Source organism: Lonchura striata, chromosome 8, assembly GCF_050655825.1.
Source record: "Lonchura striata isolate lonStrDom1 chromosome 8, ASM5065582v1, whole genome shotgun sequence".
In the NCBI taxonomy this organism is placed as follows: domain Eukaryota; kingdom Metazoa; phylum Chordata; class Aves; order Passeriformes; family Estrildidae; genus Lonchura; species Lonchura striata.
Genome location: NC_140710.1, coordinates 22,788,935 through 22,804,462, shown reverse-complemented (window position 1 = coordinate 22,804,462; position 15,528 = coordinate 22,788,935). Strand labels below are relative to the sequence as shown.

Genomic DNA, 15,528 nt, shown 5'->3' with positions numbered 1-15,528 from the left:
ACTCTGTACTCAATATGTGTTTCTCCTATCAAAGCTCATGAGAATGTTGGTCTCATGCACACAGCTTCTCCCAGAAGGCAGTATTTCACATAAACTCTAGCTGAATTCATGGATTATTTTCTCACAAATAACAAGTGGATATTTTAGGAAATGCTTTGCTGTTGACCTCCCAGGAGCTGCACAGCCTTTTCATCGTCCCCTCACTTAAGGAAGTGTTAAAGCGGTGTCTGAATTTGACCTCAATTTTCATTGCACACATGCACAGAGAAAGCACCCATCCACGCTGCCCTGGTTCCAGGAACTGAGGAGCAGGACAGGGGGAGGGTGGGAGTTTGTCCAATGGATGTGGAAGGACTGCATGTGCCACTGCCCCACCTCTAGATCTACTTGCTGATGTTTGGAGAGCGCTGCACAGGAATACTTAAAACAGAAACAGAGACCCCATGTTTGAAACAAACAGGTTCCTGACAGATCTGCTTGGTTTCAGAGAAAGAAAAGTACCACTGCTATTAGTTCAGTGCTTTGTGGGATTCTTGCTGAATAATTAATTTTGTATTATTTACAGTTACTTAGAACTTTCAATTAATGTTGTATAATATTCTGGGATTTAAATTCTGAAACTCTTGTTTATTCTGTTAGCTCCTGAAACTTCACATGCTTTACTACTTTAGAATAATTGGATTCTGAAAGACAGAAGCACAGTGTTATCTTGTGCTGTCCTGATATGCAGAAAATCTCTCTCAATTAAATTGAGATTGGTCCTGAACACTGAGATTGCTGTACAACAAAATATAACATCCCAGAAAGAACTGCAGACCCACAAATCTACATTTTATTTTACATTACATTATCCACCAACACTTTTCATCCTACTTAAGGCTAGGCATCTTTCTTGGATAACTTCCATTGTAGGCTCCTGTCAAAATCAACACATAAAGGTAAAGTCAAGACCTCCATGGGGTGATTTAGCTCCCTTCAGATCACCTTCTGAGGTGTTTATATCTACTTATTGATAATAAAGGGAGCTGGAGCACTGAGATACCTTTTTCTCTCTAAAATCTTTTGTGATTAATCCTTTCTTGGTTGGGTGGTTTTTGTTCTCTGACACATTGTTCCAAATCATAAGGTCTTGACTTGTCTTGTTTGGACTAGATTATTGTTGGATTTGTTTTCACCCTTTCAAGCAACTTACTCCTACTGCTTTCTCTGGATGAGAACTGTGAGTGAATAACTGCCATTGAGGCTACAGTACTGGCATTCTACAGGAATTCTGTAAGCTACTGTCTGGAAACATCCTTATTTTCAGATGCTGAAAGCACTGAAGTGTAAAAAATGTTAAGATAGACCTCAGTGAGCTTTCCATGAAAGCACAAGCAAAGTTTGTGCAGGTTTGAGTATGAAAAAAAATAACTGTCCATCTCAAAGAATTTGTAGCCACCTCCTTCAAAAGCTAATCACTCTACACTGGTGATATATGACTAACACTGCTTTAAAATTGAAAATAACTTTTAATAGATGAGTCACTGTGTCACAGAAAGATGTCTTAAATACTCATTCGCTGTTATTTGTCTTCTTGTACAGTTTACAGAAATAATTAGTATTCCATTTGACAAACAAGTGCAAACATCCATTAGCTTAATGACACAACACATATTATGACTAGGTCTATAATTCTCTCTAGAACTCTCTCAGTACTAACTGCTGAACAGTCTGTCTGTCATACTGGAGCACACATGTTTTAGTAGATGCAAAATTGCTCTGGTTACAAGGCCACTGAAATATTTAAAGAAAGAAAAATTACTGGACAGCCTAATCTATCTTTGAAGTCAGGAAAAAGGAGAAAATAAAAAACCCTTGTATGTAATCTATAAATTAAAGATACGTGAAAATGGCCTTATAGATTTACAGACCTGCAAATCAGTTCCACCCCCACATCCATAAACAATTATCACCAAGGATAAAAGAGTGGAGTAGCGCATAAATTTTTTTGTGATTACCGTTTTTTCTGTAATAATACTGAAAATTGTCAGCTGTATACAAAAACACAGAAAACACAGAAGAAGCCTTTTTCTACTATACTCTGAGTGCAAAGGACAGCGTGAACAATGGTATCTAAAAACTGTGAGATTAGCCAATCAGTTGTAACCTCAGATAACTTCCTTTTTTACTTTTCATTGGAAAGCTTCCACCTGAATTGTAAGACATGAGCTGGCACATGCCTATCTGTGTAACCACCACTTAAAAGATTCTAATGTGGAGATGTAAATGATGGCTTTACAGATGATACATGAGGTGAAATTCATTTTCTTTGGGTTTCCTGCTAGTTGTGGTAAAGTTATTTTGAAAATCATTATTATATGCAGACAGGAACAAAGCCAATGAGGAATCTTTCTGGGCTTCATACCATCTTATAAAACATGTAATTCCCATAAAAAGCTCCTTTCCATCCCTATGTGTCTGCCAAAAAAAGGTGGCTTTGAACAGAAAACCCTGTGTGTTAAAGCTATATTGGCTTCACAAGTGCTGATGTTGCTCTTGCAGCAGATGGCACAAGCCTGGCAAGCAGGAGCTAAGGGGGCTGTGGGGTTTCAATCGAATCCACCCAGGGCCTGAGTGTCAGCAGGGAGGCTCGATGAGGGCAGGTATCAGTGGTGCCAAAAGCACACCATGAGCATGTCCCCCATCCTCTAAGGGGAAAGTGCTCTGCAGTGAAGGCACTGTACTCAAGCTACTCATCCAGGCTTAGTCATTTTGCTTTACTGAAGCCATGGTACTTACTACATGGAGCAGGGCAGTGTTTCTAAATGGAACCAAAGCATGCTTATGAGAACAGAGTGGTGATGACTGAAAGGTTTTCTGTGCTGTGCAAGTGCTGGCTCCCAAACATGTTTGGGGGTACTGACCTGAGTACTGCTTGCCTTTGCAGAAAACATGAAAGATCAGTCTGGTGAAAAGCACTCCTAAGTGGACAGATTCCAGCAATGGACTTAAGTCCTCCTTCAGCAGGAAGGGACTCATATGCTCTAAATGATGTCTATAAAATTAAATGCTCCCTCAAATTTGCCATAGATGTAACATAATCAAAGACACCAAGTTAATTGATTTCAACTGTTTATAGAGGGGTTTGGGGGTATTTTAAATAGATAATCAGTAGTATAAAGAAAGAATGTGTAAAAATGCCATTATGTGTGGTCACATAGACAGAGTAGCAATCACTTGAACATAACTCCAGTCTTAGAGAAGCTGCAGATATTTGAACTACTATTCTCAGTCAAAAAGTGCTTTGTTTCCTTAGTTACTGCATTACTGGGTGTCTTCATCTCATTTAGCTTATTTTCAAGTCTAGCAGGGTCAGTCCTAGGTCAGTAAATAATGAACTATAATGAAGTAGTATCTGCAGCCATAATTACAGGTGAGCTTGCCACTTCCTGCATGTTTTACTGTCAGTTATCACAATGCCTGATGGTGAGCAGGCTACATCATTTGTGCAGCATTTCAATAAAATATTGAAGTAGGTAGGTAAAAAAAGGTGAAGCAGTATTTACTAAATAGCACTTTGTATTGTAAAAAACTAAGTAAAATTAAAAATGTCCAAGTCCTTATGCCTATAAAATTACATAATGTTCAATAGGAGATTAAATATCACAAAAATTCATTACTGTCTGGAACAGGTAGCATTTGTTATTAAGCAGGTGTGTGGCCCTAAGACAAAGGGTAAAATTGGACCATTCATTTAACCTGGCTAGAGCAAACTCCTTTTATAAAAAGCCATGTGCTATGTTACAGTTATTACCAAAATGGTTAGGCAGCACATAACAGTGACTATCAGAAAAGCAAGCCTGTAAAATAAAGCAAGAAAAAATCAAATTACTGTCTCCAAACTTTATCAATGTGCTGACCTAAAGGCATCTTGTCTGGCAAAAACAAATACAGGTGATTTAGCCTTTCCACACAGAACCATCTTCTCTCCTCACTGTCCTCTAGTATACCAGCTTGTATCATGCTGTACACAGCCCTGCATTCCCCAAGTATGAGCTCAATTCTCAGGCACTATTGATGATAAAGTTCTGTATGTTAAGTAAGATACTGTATAGCTAGACTAATCATGCAGCCTCCTTTATCTGCCTCCAGCCCTGGCTAACACCATATCACTCTGCCACAATGTAAACATGGGGCAATCGAGTGGTGTTTCTGCTGTATGTAAATTCAAGTTTTTCAGGTCTTGCAGCAAAATATTCTTCAGAATAATACATTTTGGTTGTTTGAACCTTCCATCCAGTACTGTCAGTACTCTAGATAAATGCAATCTACACTGTCTGTAAACTGGATTATTAACAGCTATCCCTTGTTATCCTTAGGGGAACCTGACTTGGTTAAAGTTCTATGGCTGAGATAATGCACATTCTTCTCTGTCCCAGCAGACAGAGGAAGGTGACCTTGGTGTGGGTCAATTTACCTCTGTTGGTACTCTTCATATGTGAGGCTGGTATATATGCCTGCTTTATCCTGTATTTTTTACTTCATCTGTATTTCCTTTCCCCAGGCATGTACATTCTGTTTCCAAACCCAGAGCACTCACATCCCAGTAGTACAGGTGCTAGTTAACACTTTCACTGAAGTGTTTCACCCTTATTTCACTGCATGGTTTCAACCAGGCAAACCAACATGTATAATAAAAATAAAGGGCATTTGGCCACTTACCAAGTAAAGATGAGACATAGTAAAGTAGATATTAAAATGAGGACTTGGTTAAACATTGCGGACTGTGTGCGTTGGATGGCTCGGTGAAGATCATTCTGTAGTAATGGAAAGTAAGGTGTTATTTTTGGGTTTGAACCAGTAAGTCAGGATCTGATTCTGTAGAGGAATTATGCAGTACCCTGATAGCAATGCAGTTACCCAAATGCCCTTATGAGTTTACTGATAATACAGAAGATGCAGAAGCGCCAGCAGTGATTCTGTGATTATTTAAGTAATGTTGAGTTCCTTCTTCATCCCAGCACAATTCTGATCCTATTGCAAGCTGCTTTGAGGTCTGCTCATGTCTAGCTTACAAATTACAGGCTGCAAAGCCCAATTATGGCCTAACAGTTGAGTTCCCTGCAATTGTGTATGAATGGCAGAGTAGCAAAAGAACCATCCACTGCCATTTCCTGTATTGGCACAGTAACAATTTATACTAATTGAGATTTCATTTCACGTCTTAGTTTTTTTCTAATTTTGATGCAGAAAGCAGTTTAGTAATGCTTGACCATTTGGATAATCTAAATACAGATCTGGTTAGATTTCTATTACGGCTGGACTGTACTGCCAAAATCCCACTAAAGACAATATACAAAAAAAACCACAGCTTTAGAATATTTATTTCCTTTGCATACTTACAATCATATTTTCTAAAGCATGCTTTGCCAGCCAGCAATTTAAAAATACAGGAATAAACAGGTTTCTTAGGACTGGCCAGAAAATCTGCAAGAAGAATTAACAAATTCATTAGAAGCTTTTCTGATGAGGAATAGAGTTTAACTATTCAAGCAGAAATTAAGCATTTGGGGAAAATACTTACTATTAGTGTGTTTCTAGCGTGAGATTTGGCTTTAAATAACATTTTTGTCTTCCTTTGTGATTAACCACATGCAAGATAATTAGATAAAACAGGAACACAGTCAGTTTTCACTGCAGACACAAGTGATTCTTACATTTCTACAACCAGCTGGTTTATTTTATTGATTGTGCTGTAGTTGGAGTTAGAGGGTTTTGGTTTTGTTTGTGCCCATGCAAGAGGAAGTGGAAAGTTATCTGTATGACTTCACTCCAGCAGGAAACTATCTTCTTATTGTTGGCAAATTTCTGTTCCCATAGGCACAAACTCATTATCCACATTAGAAGAAAATTTATTTTTAAAACGTAAGAGTATTTGTGCAGCTGTAAAAGTTCAATGTGCAAATGTATTAATTCAAATATGTTTACCGTGATGATGAAAGGGACAGCATTAATTATTTCCAGGAGAAAGGGTATTCTCAGAATTTGTTCCCAGATATTTCCCTTCAAAGAAAAGGAAAAAAACCCCACAATGTCACAGTCAGCTTACAAAGTTCTGACGAGAAATACATGTGATGTCCCAATGAAACACAGGGAGTCTCTCCCACACCTGAAATTCAGGGATATCATTCATCTCAGATTTAAACACATGTGACAAGTATGAATATGGAATATAAATCACCCTGGATCCTTTTTCCTACAGTCTATCATGTGTACTTCCCAAGTAAAAGATATATACTTTTGAATCTTCTTCCTTTCATCCTTTGCATTTATAATTTATTTTTACTTTATATTTTTTTCTTTCCCAACTGTTTTGGAGAGGGAAGTAAAGAATAAATTGAGTGATTAAAATTTAAATTAAAAATTAATATTTAAATTAGGACTACAATATTATATTCTCTGTTGCTGCCACCAACAGAACACTTCAGGGCTTTTTGGAACTTGATCTATCTTCCATGAAATGAGAGGTCTTCCCGCATATTTCAGTGAAGTGGCACTGATCTTTCAATTTGCTTACTGCTAACAGGATGGGGGTAATTCTACTTTTTTTCCAAATCTGTGCAGTGGCTGTGACTCATTAAATGCTGAGGTGAAAATCCACATATTAGAAAAGGAAGGTAGTTGAACTTCAGTGACTTACAGCTTTACTAATGCTGTGTAGCAGAACTCCATCATAGGTAATGCAATAATAGTGCAGCACATACCATGGCAGTATTACAAGAAATTGCAGTAGAGCATTATATATTCAGTTGCAATGACATGTTCATCTTCCCTGAAAAAATAACCACCTGATACAGCCACTGAAAGTTAAATACAACCTCCATATCATATATAATTCTTTTGCCATTTTTAACTCTCCACATCTGGAAGCCACTATACCTCAGGGACAGGGATTATTGTCTTCCATGTAATTGCAATTGGTGGGAGTCAGACACACAAGTAAAATCATGAGGCTATAAACTGAGAGGGTTCTGTATGAAGAGTAAAATCAAAATCCAATATGATTTTTCAAATTAAGCCATTTTGTGATTTCACAGATTTCCTCATTTTTAATGTTAGGAGTTTCCTCCTCTGCATTATAGAGAAGAAATGTCACATAATTTACTTGTGCAGGCATAGTGCCAGTATGGATGGGCTCCAGGTAATTAGGGATGTGTGCAGCTGTAGAATTCTGGCTTCCACATGGAAATGCATAAATGCATCATGAGTTCTGCAAAACTGCCTTTTGCAGTGAGAATGTATGGTGCTGCTCAAAGCTCTGAGAGTGCCTGAGCACCAGGCATATGCAGGATTGCCAGATGTCTGCGGTAACTTTTGACAACGGAGATTTTTGATGTAGACATCTTTCAGAATTCTAGCCAAGGACAAACCCTCATGTAATACTCTAGGCTATGGGAATGCAGATTGTAAACCTTCCATTCCTGGATCCAAGTGGTCAGCATCACAACACAGTGCTACATCCTTTGCATTCCTCTCTATTTAAAAGCTATAAAAAATGCAAATTCACTGCATCATAGTAGCATGATACGCTACTCTCCTCTCACTATTCTGCATCTTGAATTATTTCTCATATGTCACAAACCAGGTATCAGAAAAGTCAATCTCTTGGAGTATTCTCAAATGACTGCTTTATTCATTCTACAGTTTATTTGTGAAATCCTAGTAATGTGCACTCCAATGCAAACACAATCCTTTTTTCTTGTTTTCTTGCTTTCTAATTCTCTAACTTGTAGAAGTTAGTTAACTAAATTGTGAAAACTTTGAAAATGTTTCTGTAAAATAAGTAATCTGCCACAGATTTACATGAACTAAGGCACTTTTGGTCACCTTGGCTGTGCAGAAAAGCCTTACAGTGGGTGAAATAACACAATTCTTAGCTTCAAGAGAATGGTGTAAATAAAACTAGGCAAACATGACCAGAGGAAAGGAGGTGTTTGCACCAAATGGATTGATGTGACTGAAAATTTGATTGTTCCTCAGATTAATCCCTTAGTTCTTTCTTCTAAGGGGAGTGGAATCACAAAATTGCCTCAACTTCTGTGACAGGTGTATGCTACAAATCAAGGTAGTGGGACTTTCCATCCATCACATACTGATGAGTAACTTCTCATGGAAGCTGATTTGCCATGAATTCATCTTTTGTACACACTGAAACTGATACAAATCACAAGCAGAATGGATAAGGAGAAAATGCTGCCCAATAAACTCAGGAACAGCACAAACTGTGATTGCCCTTTACTGTTTAGACACCAGGATATAAATTTGCCACTATTTCTGCCCATAACTGATTTGCACTTGTAACCCCCAATGCTTAAATAATATACGCTTCAAGGATTAAGAAGAATAATTTTTAGACTGCAGACAACTGCAAGCCTCTCAGCATTATTGGGCACTAAGAAAAACATTTATGCCATAATCACTCAGTAAGCACACTGAAATACAACTCCCTAAATTCAGCAGTGGCTCTGATAGCTCCTGAGTGTCAGTAATACAAATATAATACAAAAAAAGATTATCCCTCATGATATTTTCAGCTGTAGAAACCAAATATTTTCATATTTTCTTTGGTATATGATTTCAGATGCTTTTAGTATTTTTCTCCTAAAGATATTAAAAATGTGGAGATATAGCAGAACAAAATGGAATGAAGAAAACTGAATAATTATATTAGAAAAAATTAACTTTTTAAGGAGAATCCAAATTCAAAAATACAAAATCAAATTATTTCAAAATATTTTGAAAAAATATTTCAATAGCATCACACAGATGAATAACACAAGTATGCAGATATTCTGGGGTTTTTTTTAAGTACTCTCTTGGCCTAGTTTTTCTGGGCGCAGCTTTAGAGGGTTAAACCTTGAATTATATGTATTGAGTGGCTACAGCTTTAAAATCAATGACAATTGTGTCCAATATATTATGGACAGACAAATAAAACTGCGCAACTTAAAACCAGTGTCAAAAAAATCAAGGTCACTTTTGAGAATGTGTTTTCAAATTACAATGGAAAATAATGAGCATTTAATTGCTGACTTCCACTCTTTAGATATTACAGTTTGCTCATAAATTTGGGAAACAGGGCTGCCTGTGTGACAACATTCCATCCTTGGAAAGTGTTTTTCTCAACTCCCTGATTGTACACCAGCATGGGCACAGGTACACAAACTTTATATTGAAAGATTAACTCATTATTTTTTAATAATTCTGCATAGAAGTAACAAAGATTACTTACCTTGTAGCTTAGATAACTTAGCAAGAGAGTTTCAAAGAGACTTATTACGGCCACAGACACCTTAGGTGAAGTGAAAAAAAATGTGTATTAATACCAGCCTCTAGAGAACAGATATTAACATTACAATGAAAATAAAAGATTATATAAAACAGCTCTTCCATGAATCCTCTGAAACCCTCTCAGCTAAGAGCATTTTGCTTAAACCTTAGATATTGTTATTTTTCTGAGTTTCATTTATTCCTAAACGGTACCAAAATCTTCCCACATGACAGAAAGAGAGAGAAAGAAGCTGTAAATAAGCAAACTCAGTCAGCTCTTTACTTTCTTGTGAAGATGTTATGAATGTGTGGAATAGCAACTGTTTTTCTTACTGTGTATAATGCAGAAAGTTGAAAGCAGAAAAAAATTATACCGATGAATAATTACTGATTTTAAGTTTTAAATGCAGCTGAGCTTGATTTACCAGCCTCCAATTCGATTATGTAGTTAGTGCATGTATTAGTTTAGAATATTTAAATAGGCAAATATCAAAGTAGTATAACAAAATACTTGGTGAGAGAATATAATAGTAGAACCTATCTGGAAGCTTAAGAAGTAAGTTTTTCTTAGTGAAAAATATTATTTCACAGAGAGAGTACAGATCAGCTGATCTCTATGCTTTTGCTGTACTTGGTGTTCAAGATCTCCTTGCTGACATCAACATTTCCAAGTATCCTTTAACAAGTCTATAAATCAATATCATCTGCAGTTACATGGCAATAGATGAATTTGTCATTTACATATTACCTGTAATCCCCATAAAGGTAAGCTTCGATTCACCCAAATAATAGGAGACCTGTTCATTACAGTAAGGAAATAAATATGAAATTAATCATAATCTGGTGTTTCAGACAAAAAGTTGTACATGTGAATGGAAATTAGAGCAGGCTTATTGAAAAAAAAATTCTTAGTAATAAAAACTTTACATCAGTAGTTACCTATTGAGTATTGACATGAGTTGTATTTCTAATCCACAGCAAATCATGAGGTTCCTGTGGGAAACTGACAATCCTTTTGTGTCAACATTTTGCTATCTATATAATGATATAAATGGTATATAACTCTTAGGGGCTCTGATATCTTGGAAGAATCCTATCCATGCTAATATGTACCTGATACAGCACCACTGGAATGTGAAACTCTCACTGGCACAATAATTTACTGTTAATCATTTACTGCTACTCAGAATTTACTTTTTTTTTAAGTTAAGGGCAATCTTTTATTTCTGCAAGGTATCAGCAGTGATGGAACCCAGATCTCGCACCAGCATCCAGTCCAGCAGTTCACTTTGCAATCAAGAGAAATAATTAAAATATTAAATGCATACATTCAGAAATGTAAGCAATGGCTAGAGATTTACAGGAACATCCCTACTGTATGTTAAAATGCCACCATTCCAGATGGAAATGGATTTGTCTTCCTGTGTTCCCTTCCCACCATTCTGTGGGCTTTTGGGTTGCTGTTTTAACTTAGGAACTCACCAATCAATTGTTCCAGGTGTGTAGTTTTGATTGGAACAACTCCGGTTTAATTCCTTACTGATAGTTGCCATACCATCCATGAAAGTCCATTTTCATTAGCAAATGTGTATGGGAACACAGTCATAAAAACATATGGGAGGAAAGGGATATAAATTACATCATTAAGTGGTCTTTGAAATGCATGCAATAGTTGAAACTCAAGGCAACCAATACAGACATTTTTAAAAGTAAAGTAACTTTTAGAAAGTACTGCTGTATGTGTTCCATATCTGTAGATAAAGGACTATGAAGCATTCCAGGTTACATTTTCTGAAGATTTCTTTTCAAATTTAAAAGCAAGACAACTGAAATGGCACTTTGTAAAGATGAACTAAGTACACAATATACACTGAAGATCAAGAGACCCTAGAAATCCTATCCCATGGATAGGCTGTGATACAAAGAGCACATCCTCAACAGGAGAGACTGCAATAAAATATGGTTGCTAACCTCTTTTGAGGATGTGAGGAGGGCTGGAGATGCATGCAGCAGCATTTCAAGTACAAAACTGGTGCTACCCAAGTAAAAATATTGGCCATTATACATGATGTTATCTTGCCTTTAATTGCTGGCACAAATCTTCCTTCTACATGGTCATATAAGGATGAGGGAATATATCATCTGTAAATAATGACAAATGTCCTTCCTCATCCTCAGCAAGCAAGGTCAGTAGAAAATAAAGGGATCTGCAGCCCACAGATTAGCAACAGCTGTATGTGTACCAGCTATGAGTGGGACAGTACTAAACTGTAGCCATTAAGGATGCTTTATGTCTTAAACTCTTTCCTGTACACCCACTGTGCCTGAAGGAGTAAATGAAAGATACCAACTCGTGCAGGCATTTTGGAAAAACAGGAAATAAATCTGATGAAAAGACTTGCTCCCAGATTTGTTAAAACCAACCAGGTGAAAATATTTTCTGTGGCCACGCTCTCAGCATGCTGAGTAGCTTCTTTCATCAGGCTGTGACCCAGCACCTAGAAATTACTTTCTTTCGTATCACCACGTCTTTAAAAATGCATTCAAGCAGGACTTTTAGTATCAAGCCCTCAAGATCTCTAGGGCATTAATGGGCTGCTGTTTGTTTGTCTGACACAGCTTCTAGGATTTGGGCCTTAGTGAACAGGCAGAAGGACTTACCTGAATCTTCTTGAGCAGACAAATGTTATTCAGAGACAGAACACACCAACTACTCTCTTAGATGTACCACAACACCATGTAAGGGAATAACATGTATAGAAAATATAAATACACTCTCTGGTGAATTGTAAAACACTTGCATTGAAGGACACGCCAGGAGAAGTGTGAGGCATTCAGCAGTCTGCAGATGTATATGAATATGCATCTTGGCACATAAATACAAAAGTATATTTGGCACAAGGTCTGATATTCTAACCTGTCCTGCATACCCAGACAGAACCATGCAGTACAATACATTCATCTGGGCTCACCAGAGCTCTCATAATGAAAGAATTGCAGCGTGCCAGAAACCATGATTAGATGGAAAATGTTAAGTCCCTTAGTTGCTAATATGCCTAAATTTCTAAGGATGGATTTCCTCTTCTCCACAACTTCTTGTGGAAACTTTACTGCTTGTTTCCTCTTATTGAAGAGACATTCTAAGGTATATGTAGTGTCAAGAGTAGTTTTTTATAAGTCTTGTTTTTCAGGGATATTTCTTCATGGCCTTTTTTCAGATCTTACAATTTCTCATGGTAAATTTTGACCACAAAAAATCACAAACACATCTTCTATTCACATATCCTTCTCTCATGCACTGCTGAATAAAGCAAGTATTCTTTACCTCTCTTTTCTTTGGATTTCATTCTGGTAAAGTAGAGAATTTCTCTGATTAACTAGCTTTTTTTGGTGTTACCCTTACTAGATTTAACTGATATCCAAATATTAAAATTAGAAATCAAACTCTGTCCCTTGCCGAACATTGTGTGAGGACTGCTGGTTCTCTCATCCTAAGCTACATATTTTCTTATGTGCTTTATTTCTTTCAACATTTAAGGACAAAAGAATCAAATGAAGTGAAAGGAAGTACATTAATAAAATGTGATGCTTATTAGCATTAAAAATTGAGGAGATTCAATATTCCCAGGATATAAATACAACAGATTAAATAAATTACAATTTCTTCTATATTTAGTGATTAATTCTGTAACACATTAAAAAAAAAAAAAAGGTGATATAGAATACCATACTGGCAATTCAGGGTGTGCTACATCATTCATTATATCCATAAATCATTGTGAGTGTAGAATGTACCTTTGGTCTCATTCTTCTGAATTGTTCAGAGAAAGCAGAAGGTTAGAAAATTATCATCAGTATCATCTGCATGAAAGCTCAGTTTCATGTATTTGCCTGTCCATTTCCGGAATCTGGAGTTTTAAGTAATTTAAGCAAAATCCAAAAAGTATTGCTGCATAAACTGAGCATCGGACATTTGCAATTTTACATAGAAATGTCATGTAATAATACATCTAAAATATATATTTGCACAATTACATCTGATGCACAGTATCTAAGGAGAGAGCCAGGATTATTTTAGTGGTAAAGGGAAAAAAATAATACTGTTATTTTAGTTCTTATTTCCATTCACAATGTATGAGCAGCTTTGTAATTCTTTCAAAACATCTGGAAGACATAAAACAAATCCTTCATGTACTCATTAATTTATTTCTTATAACTTAAATAATGCTTTGAGAGCAGAAACGAGTTAAAAACCCCAAACGTTACCATCCAAGTCCTTGTGTAGGATCATCCAGGAGCACACGAACTATGTATAGGAAACAGCTTAGTAACTTGAGAGAGAAATTGAATAATCGTATTCTCAGACCTAGAAAGAGAGGAGAGAGAGAAGAGAGGAAAGAGGAGAAGAGAGAAGAGAGAAGAAAGAAGAGAGAAGAGAGAAGAGAGAGAAGAGAGAGAAGAGAGGAAAGAGGAGAGGAGAGAAGAGAGGAGAAGAGAGAAGAGAGAAGAGAGAAGAGAGAAGAGAGAAGAGAGAAGAGAGAAGAGAGAAGAGAGAAGAGAGAAGAGAGAAGAGAGAAGAGAGAAGAGAGAAGAGAGAAGAGAGAAGAGAGAAGAGAGAGAAGAGAGGAGAGAAGAGAGGAGAGAGAAAGGCAAGGAAAGGAAGAGAAGAAGACAAGACTGAAATAAGTTCAGGGGTTTTAAAGTTTCACCAGCCTTCAAGGTAAAAATAAAAGGAACTAGAATAGTCTTGTAGTAAAAAGCAAATGTCTATACCAGTCTATATAACTCAGCCTGTTTTAATGTAAAGAACTATGCAGTGTCTTGTTTGAAAGCTATTCTATGATGTTAATCCTTCACTCATGCCATTCTTTGGTTCTTTGGTAGTTTGAAAAGTTCACTTTATTGGGAGGGGAACCAGAATTACACAATGCTTTTTGAGATAAAGTATACAGCAGCATGAAAAGACATATTTTCAGCCATAAGCAGGGGATATGCAGTGGCAAGCATTTAAATATTAATATCTAGAAAAGTCTTCATGCAGTAGCTTCACATACAGAATATATAACTCTATTCCAACTTATAAAATATTAAACTGGAGTTATTTAATACATAAGTTGAATAACTATCTAAAAGTCATGCTGAGCGCACAACTGAACTGAACCAACAACTTGTTCTACAGACCATGTAAATATTCTAGCTGAATAGATAGACCACAAATACTATCACAAAATATTATACTACTTCCCACAAACATGGGTTTAATGCACAAAGACAGGATTTCTTCAAAGGGATCCACATGGACACTTACTGCTATCACATAGGCAATTTATTTCACTGCCAAATGGAGCCATTATCGACTGAAATAGAACTTTTTTTATCTTTATGTGATTTAGCAGTCATTAGAGGATTAAGGTTTAAATTTTTAGAACTGCTATTGAATTCAGCAGACTTTTTTGCTAGTGTGAATATTTTCATCTGACTCTTAGATGTAAGCATTCATTTACTAATCAATTTAAAACTGTTAGTTGACTAATGTTAGGTGACTGGAGGTTCATTTAACCAACATTTTTTTTAGTCTTGCAAACTGGGAGTTCAGTTCTGCATGGCTGGGCCCTTCTATCCAAAGCAGAATACTCTGAGTCTTACCCAGATATGACTTCCCTTGCCCCAGTCACAGCAATGACACTGTGCTTTATTGTTGTGTTGCAAATACTACAGCAGGTCAGTTGAACTCAATGCAAACACTTCCATGGTTTAAGAACTACCCAAATAATGCATACCCAAAGCTGTGTGCATACATTCCCTTCTAAGGAGAGAATCACAGTCATTTTATGGTAATATTACTTTTTTAACTTTACTCAGTCTTAAGTTCAAAATCAGCACCTCACAGATAAAACTCATAAATCAGTTTTTATGTCTACTAGTTCTTTTCCCATTAAAACGCCATTTACTACAAACACAGAAAAATAGAAAATGGATTCTTAAATATTTTACCATGCAATTTCTGAGCAAAATCTTTAGGTTTATTACATAAAACTGCATATTACTTTTAATTGTGAAGTTGTAGTTAGCACATAAAAGTCCACTGGATGGACTTTTACAGCACCTTGTTTCTGTGACCTAAGGGTTAAAATCCTGTGGTCCATCAGAAGTCCCACACCTGGTACTGGCAATTGGGTTTGAGAACATTAACCTAAGGATTCCTGCTCCCCTATCAAG

At 36.5% G+C, this 15,528-nt stretch overlaps 2 protein-coding genes across 14 annotated transcripts in view; one reads left to right on the top strand and one right to left on the bottom strand.

Moving 5' to 3' along the window:
* Window positions 1-15,528, top strand: part of LOC146766775 (uncharacterized) — an 87,226-nt gene that overhangs the window by 30,996 nt on the left and 40,702 nt on the right. The gene's annotated exons all lie outside the window — the stretch shown is intronic.
* KCNT2 (potassium sodium-activated channel subfamily T member 2) overlaps window positions 1-15,528 on the bottom strand; it is a 114,208-nt gene that overhangs the window by 67,212 nt on the left and 31,468 nt on the right. For 6 of the 13 annotated variants that reach the window (XM_085585965.1, XM_021525065.4, XM_085585966.1 and 3 more), the window contains exons 3-9: window positions 13,576-13,675; window positions 10,792-10,848; window positions 10,058-10,106; window positions 9,272-9,331; window positions 5,968-6,042; window positions 5,383-5,466; window positions 4,702-4,796 (exon numbers count right to left, since the gene is read on the bottom strand). In XM_085585965.1, the coding sequence (XP_085442091.1) occupies window positions 4,702-4,796; window positions 5,383-5,466; window positions 5,968-6,042; window positions 9,272-9,331; window positions 10,058-10,106; window positions 10,792-10,848; window positions 13,576-13,675 (520 nt within the window). The remainder of the gene's footprint in view (window positions 1-4,701; window positions 4,797-5,382; window positions 5,467-5,967; window positions 6,043-9,271; window positions 9,332-10,057; window positions 10,107-10,791; window positions 10,849-13,575; window positions 13,676-15,528) is intronic. The other 7 variants (XM_085585963.1, XM_085585970.1, XM_085585972.1 and 4 more) reach the window with 5 other exon arrangements.